Source organism: Chinchilla lanigera, unplaced genomic scaffold, assembly GCF_000276665.1.
Source record: "Chinchilla lanigera isolate Chin_1 unplaced genomic scaffold, ChiLan1.0 scaffold00036, whole genome shotgun sequence".
In the NCBI taxonomy this organism is placed as follows: Eukaryota; Metazoa; Chordata; class Mammalia; order Rodentia; family Chinchillidae; genus Chinchilla; species Chinchilla lanigera.
In genome coordinates, this window is record NW_004955437.1 from 608,079 (window position 1) to 615,177 (window position 7,099).

The 7,099-nt window shown below is 56.4% G+C and overlaps 2 protein-coding genes across 3 annotated transcripts in view; one reads left to right on the top strand and one right to left on the bottom strand.

The window, feature by feature from the left end:
• Positions 1-1,822: 1,822 nt before the first annotated feature.
• Positions 1,823-7,099, top strand: part of Ppt2 (palmitoyl-protein thioesterase 2) — a 20,104-nt gene continuing 14,827 nt past the window's right edge. The window contains exon 1 of one of the 2 annotated variants that reach the window (XM_005389437.2): positions 1,823-1,936. The gene's annotated coding sequence lies outside the window, so the exon portion shown is untranslated. Of the gene's footprint in view, positions 1,937-6,532; positions 6,754-7,099 lie in introns of those variants that run through there. The other variant, XM_005389435.2, reaches the window with a different exon arrangement.
• Positions 5,948-7,099, bottom strand: Prrt1 (proline-rich transmembrane protein 1; the record flags this gene model as incomplete). The annotated part of the gene is given in 3 exon segments (XM_013516938.1): positions 5,948-6,213; positions 6,289-6,474; positions 6,987-7,099. Coding segments are annotated over 3 exon segments (476 nt in total), but the record flags the coding sequence as incomplete, so codon positions are not given.

Sequence of the window (7,099 nt, forward strand, 5' to 3'; positions counted from 1 at the left end):
GAGAGAAAGGGGCAAGCCACTCTCTGTTCCTTATATTGTGTGCAGGCGACTCCCACTACCGGAGGTGTAGCACTCGCACCCTTCATCCCAGCACTGGACCCTGAATCAATCACAAACTCCAGATCAGCCATCGCTGAGAAGCCTGCACCCAAGGGCTGCATGAGGCTCTGGGGGGACGTGTAGACATAAACCATAACACTGGGGATTGAACCCAGAGCCTTCAAACTTAGCTACACCCCCAGCCCCTTTTTTATTTTGAGACTGGGTCTCCCTAAGTCACAAAAGCACTCAGGCTGAATTCGAACTTGCAATCCTCCCGATTTAGCCTCCCAGAGCGCTGGGATTATAGGCATTTGGGGACATACCAGCAAAGGCCGGGAAGTGATTATGCAGGAGACAGACGTCGTTTCTGGAGGCACATCTCTCAGCAGGAAAGGAGTGGGACCCTCCCACAGCGGAGGGGGAGGCGGGCAGAAAGTTCTCCTCTGTGTAGCAGAGGTACAGGTAGGGCTCGGTTTGGAGTTAGGCAATGAGGAAGTTCTCTTCTGAAAATTTCTATTTTCTTACTGAAATAGGAAGAAATTTTGTGACCTTGTGAAACTGTGGTCTCCAATTGGAGAACGCAGACTAGCGAAATATAGGCTATTCTGAGGCCCACAGGAAGTGGGGCCCGCCAGTATGACTGTTTTCCCTCAGACGTTCAGCTGTTGGGTGCATTGTGGGGCAGGAGGAGTAGGATTTAACCTGGAACAAACTGTGGAATGGGAAGGGGCCAGGTGTGTGGAGGCAATCACGGTATTGATCTTCACAAGCTAACCTGGGAAAGTGCAGTGGTATGCATCTGTATTCTCAGCTGCTCAGGAGGCTGAAACAGGAGGATTACAAGTTCAAGGCCAAGCTGGGCAACTTAGCAAGAGATCCGATCTCAAAATAAAAACTAAAAAGGGATGTCGATGTAGCTGGGTGGTAGGGTATTTTCCTAGTGTGCATGAGGCTCTGGGTTCCATTTCTAGGATGGAAAAAAATTCTTTTGGGTAGAGTCATTAGATGGGAGGTCCAGATGGGGTTGAGAGTTTTTTTGTTATTGTTTTGTTTTCTTTTCACTCTGTAGCCCAGGCTGGACTCAGACTCACAGCGATCCTCCTGCCTCTGTTTTCCAAGCGCTGAGTTTACAGATGTGCCCCACCATGCCTGGCAGGTTGGGTGTTTTTGGTGTGGGGGCACTGGGAGTTGACAGGAAAAGTCTACAGCTGTGATTTTTGGAAGGGTAGCAGTTATAGATGGAGCCGAGTGGCAGGCAGGACACCGGGGAGCGGCAGAGAGCCGGGAGGGTTGGATCACCAGAGATGAGGAAGGCCCAGAACTGAGCAGAGTACTGGGTGATCTACTTGGATGCCGTATACATCAAAATAAAGAAACGAGGGGTTAGGGATATAGCTCTGTGCTAGGAGTTTGCCTGGCGTGTGCAAGGCCCTGGCTTTGATGCCAAGCACCGCAAAACCAAACCAAACCAAACAAGTCAGGCAGAGACAGAAAGACAGTGAGCCAGGTGCTGCCTCTCTGATAAGAAAGGGAATGGTGACCCGGATGACCCAGCATCCAAGCACAGGGGAACCCAAGCACCCAGGTAGGTGTTAATGGGGATCACAGGCGCCCTGGAAGGGTGCAAGCTGTCAGTGGAGGTGCAAGGAGCCCAGGGCACTGTGTGCAGGCGGAGTGGAGGGAAGGTGGGGGAGAATGGAATTGGAACACGGCTTTTCCTTTTCTCTCCAGGGAGGAGTCTGGGTGGGGGGAGGGGATGTGGAAGTCATTTTACTCCGTCCCCTGCTTACCTTCAATTCAGCTGAGTGTGAAGTTAGTAGAGGAGGTTTTTCTGAGGAGGAGCTGAAAAGCAGAGGTGCATCCGAGCTGGCCCCTGCCTTGAGCAGCTCACAAGGTAAGGCGTGGGGGCCAGCGAGAGAGGGGGCAGCTGGGTGGGCTTCGGGCCCAAATATTTTTCTCCTAGTAAAGTGGAGTGGCTGAAGCCACCTTTTGGCTTCTCTCCTTTTCCTGGGGAGTCCCCGAGGTGACTCAAAGCCTGTGACTCCCAACGGGGCATGGTGACAACTAATCTGTAATCCTAGCACTCTGGGAGTCTGAGACAGGAGGATTGAGAGTTCCAGCACTGCCTCTGCAACTTAGCAAGAACTTGTCTTAAAAATAATAGTAATTAACAAACTAAAAGACTGGGAGTGTTCTCAGTGTGAAGGCCCTTGGTTGAATCCTAATTACCTCAAAACAAAAACAAAAACAAAACAGTGATCCCTGTCCTTGGCTGTCTTCTGGAATCACCTAGGGATGTCTTAAAAAATATCAATGCCTGTGTCCCAACCCCAGAGATTCTGACTTAATTGGTCTAGGATGCTGCGACCTGGGCTTTGGGATTTTTAAATGCTCCCCAGGTGATTATAATGCACAGCCTTTGGTGAGAAGCATTGCTCCAAGGAACGCCTGGGGCTCTGATCCAAACCCGAGGACAGAGCGAGACCTTTCTGCTGGAGAGGAGCAAGTATGACCTGGGCCTGGAAGGGCAGGAAAAATATGAACTAGCAGAGCGCGGTGTGGTGCATCAAACAAAAGCCTGGAGCTGGTCTGACACTCAGGAGGAGCCTAAGGCAGTTTGGTTTATAAGAGGCAGAGATTGAGGATTTGCGAACAGCTGGGTGAATGCTTGGAAGTGGAATTCACAAGTAAATTAGATCGAACAGAGAAGGTTGGGTCGGTTCAGATGTTTCAAGTTATAGAAGCTGGAGGCCAGATAGAAATTTTGCGTGCACGTGCGTGTGCGTGGGTGTTCGCGCCTGTGTTGCTGGTGGCTGAACCCAGGGCCTCACTCACGCTCGGCAAACACTGTATCACTGAGCTACATCTCCAGCTCCATACTGGAATTCTGTAAATAATTGAATAGCCACAGGTAATACTGAAGCTTTTTTTTGTTTTTTTTTGATATGCAATCAGGCGGTGGTGCATAGGCTGGTCCTGAACTTCTGAGCCACAGCAATCCTATCTCAGCCTTCCAGGTAGCTGGAACGGCGAGGCACCACGGCACCCAGCATTCGGAAGGGATTTTGAGCAGCAGAGTTACATGCCAAGCGAAGCCCGACTAGGTTGGGTGATCTGGGGTGGGTGATCTGACAGCAGCATAAAGGGCAACGTGGAGGAGAGCCAGGTAGGAAGGGAGGAGAGGTGTTGCAATAATCCCAGGTGAGCTCATGATTCTGGGAAGGGTCTGTAGAACTGACTTAGCCTGACAGCGCAGCAACAGTGAGGCAAGAGAGAGACGGAGGCGGTGAGTGCTCAGACGAGGAAGGGTGGTGGAGAAGAGGACAACATTCAGGGAGACAGGAAGCAGGGTGGGGTGGCATTTCATCCACTCTGCTTGCACCGTGGGGTGTGTAAACAGCCAGCAGCACCGGCCGCCCGCTGAGTTCACTGCAAGATTGCATTAGGTTATTGATGATGGTCTGGGCTGGGGTGTGGCTCAGGGACAAGATCGAGAGCTTAAAATGCTTAGTGTGCTTATCAGCCCTGAAACACAGAGATGATGATAGCTGTGTCCAGTGGATGAGACTTCAAGGGAAAATCCAGTGATAGACACTTCAGGGAGGGAGGAGCAGAAGCACAGAGATCAGGAGGAGGGGGCTTAGAGGTGTGTGTGGTGGGAGAAAACGGGTCCCTGGGCCTGGAGGTGTTGGAAATCCAGGCTCAAGAGACAGGTAAGAGTGCTAGGTGCACGCCTGTCATCCCAGCACTTGGGAGGCTGAGGCAGGAAGATCGCTGAGAGTTGGAGGCCAGCCTGGGCTATGTAGTGACTGCAAGGCCAGCCTGAACTACACAGCAAGACCCTGTCTCAGAAAAAAAGAAAGAAAGAGGCACGAAAGGATTCAGAGAGACATAATACTGTGCAAATATTTGCTCCAGGTAACCTCTGGTCACTGGGTGCTATTTGAAAGAGCAGAGCAGTTTTAGTAGGTTAAGGAGTGGGCGCGTATTTCAAGGAATTAAGAAATAGTAACTATGAAAAAGACACAGGTACATATCTGATAGCAGCCCCCAAACATATCCCTTTTGGTACTACTAGGCACTAAACCTAGGGTTACTTTACCACTAAGCTACATACCCAGCCACCCCCCTTTTTTTTCTGAGGTTCTTCCTAAATTGTCCAGGTGGGACTCAAACTTTGGATCCTCCTGCCTCAGCTTCCTCTCAGTGCTGGGATTATAGGCCTGTGCCACCATGCCAGCCTGTACTCCCGTCTAAGGAGGAGCAGATGGGATAGAAGATTATGGGATGAAGAAGTGAAAGTTGCAACTGCACGTTATTTTTTCCAGGAAGTCAGGTGAGGAAGGCACTGCAAGACTGAAATATCACATCCTGGAACCCCCCACCCCCATCTCCTAACAGCACCCACCTCCCTTCCAGATCATAAACCCCACGAGGCCAGGGTCACAGCGCTGCGTGGGCCTGTTGTTCACCAGCAGCCCACACGGCGTCTGTGTGCTGTATGCACGCACACATTCAGGGTGGGACCTGGCGTGCAACTGTACAATGAACGTCACTAAGCCCACTGCTTGTGCCAACCTGCGAACCCCCAGCACACAAAGGCCTCGCGGTTAACTCAGCGTAGGGGGGCAATTAGCCCCGGGAGATCCAAGTTCCTTCCCACCCACTGGCCCACGGGCAGGAAGGACTCTGCAGCCGGCATCTTTTCCCTGCAGTCGCCTTGTCCTCAGCCAACTTCTTCACCACGGTCCGCCGTCTTCCTTTGCCTTTCTGGCAAGTCTGGGGATAGATTTTGGGGTGTCCCTGTAAATCTCTCTCGAATGCCCTGAGCCCAGTCTAGCACAGAGCGGAGAAAAAGGGGCTCCGAGGAAACAAAACCCCACCCAGAATGGTACCCAAGGTCTTCCCCGATGGACACCCCCAGACCCCATATGCGTGTGTTCCCTGAATCTGTCTTCTTCCACTTTTGTCTCTGTTGCTTTCCTTTTTTCCCCTGGAAGAGGACATGAAGAGAAGTGAAAAGGGACCCAAAAACGCGCGGTCTTCTGGGGGCCGCAGTCTTTGGAAGTGCGGTGGTAAATCCGCTAGGTCTCTTTAATGTCGTCTTTCGAGGGTCACACAGGCACACAGACCAGAACAAGGCAGGGACCCCCGAGGGGAGCAGGGACAGGGAGGCGCTCATCCTGGCCTCCCTTCTGCCCGGCTGCCCAGGTTGGGACGGTAGAGGGGTATTTACAGAGCAGGGACGCGGTTCTTCTCTCAGGGTGCCGGGCCTAAACCTTCCAAAAACAACAAAAAGTTCTGGAATTAGCAAGAAAATAGGCAGAAGAGGCTGGGGATTTAGCTCAGCGGCACAGAGCCTGCCTGGCAAGCGCGAGGTCGTGAGTTCGATTCCCGATACCGGAAAAAAACCAAAAACAAAACCAAAAACAAAAAAAAAAAAAAGAAAAAAGAAAATAGGCAGAGACCCGGGCGGAGGAGGACGAAACGGGACTAGCAGAAATGGGTGTGAGCGTGGGGCTGGCTACCCCGGGGCACGGTCCTGCAGCCTGGAGAGCGGACGAGCGTGGCAGTTCGCGGGCTGGGCCAGGGCCGCACACCCCACCTCCGCCCCGAAGCGCCCCGCAGGCGAGAAGGCGGAGCCTGCCGGCCTGGAAGCGGGGTTCCGTCCGAACGGGGCGGGGCCTGCGGAGGAGGCGGGGCTTGGGGACCCGGGTCCAGGCTGGACTGGGGGCGATGCGCGTGGACAGGGCTGCGAGCTGGAGCTACCAGGGCCCGGCGTGTGGCGGGGGCCCCAGGGGTCGGCGTCTCTGGGGGCGTGGGTTTTGGAGGGGTTCCTGAGGAACTGGCTTCGGAGCGTGCTCGCCAGGCGAGCCGTTCCGTGGAGGCGGCGTGGAGGGTGCGTGGAGGTCCCGCGCCCGAGGGATCCGCGGCGCGACTGCAGAGTGCGCCCGAGAGGTCGCGGGGCGCAGACGGGGCCGGGCGGGGGCGTCCTCAGGGATCCCAGTAGTTCTCGTGGTGCTGCGCCGCGATGATGATGACGACAGTGAGGATGGTACAGAGCACCATGGCTGCGATGCCCACGGCCAGGGAGATGAAGGAGAAGTTCCGGGCCTCGCGCGACGCGATCTCGGCGGACACCATGTCGCCGCGGGCCAGGGCCGTGCGCACCTGCGGCGGGTCGGGCAAGGGTCAGGGCCGCCCGAGCGCAGGCACCGCCCGCCCCAGCCGCGGCCCCCGGCCCACCTGCACCGCCTTGAAGATGGCGATGATGCCCGTGGGCCAGAAGCAGCAGATGGTGGTCAGCACTGCGATGGGCATGTAGTCGTGCGGCGGGCGCCTCGGCTCCAGCAGCGCCAGCCCCGGGCCCTGGGGCGGCGGGGGCAGAGTGGAGGCCACGCCGGCGCCCCCCGGGGTCCCGCTCGCGTAGGGCTGGAAAGGAAAGTTGAGCGTAGGGAGCTCACCCCAACGCCCGGCCCGCCAGCCGCGGCCAGGCGGGGCGCTTTGCAAAGCACAGTTTTAGCCGTTGCACGTCAAAGAAACCAATTACCCAACGCTCTTCCGGGGCACCAGCGGCTCCGCCGGGCCCTCTCCTCCTCGGGGCCCCCGCGTTCTTGCAGGCGACCACAGGGCACACCGCCTGCTCCGTCCTGGGCTCCCCTCCGCCCGGGCAGGTCACCGGCTGCTGCCCCCTCGGCCCCGGGCCCCACGGTCGGTTCCCCTGCCCCTCCTCCTTTCCGGTCCCCTCCTGGCCTCTGTTCTCTGTCCCCCTCCCAGTCCTGACCTCTGACCACCACGCCCCACTATTCCCAGGGTTCTTCCAAGGCTCTCTGCCCTCGGCTCTCCTCGCCAGCGCTTGCCGGTCCCGGGACACCGCCAGGTCCCCGGGCCCCACGGGGTCCCCAATCCCAAGCTCGCCCCTCCCGCCTTCGCCCCGCACTCACCGTGCCCACCGGGTAGACCGGCACATAGGCGGTGCAGGGCTGCAGCTGCAGGGGGTAGCCGGGCGCCACGTAGCCCCCCAGCGGCAGCGTGCCCACCGCCCCCGCGTGCGTGG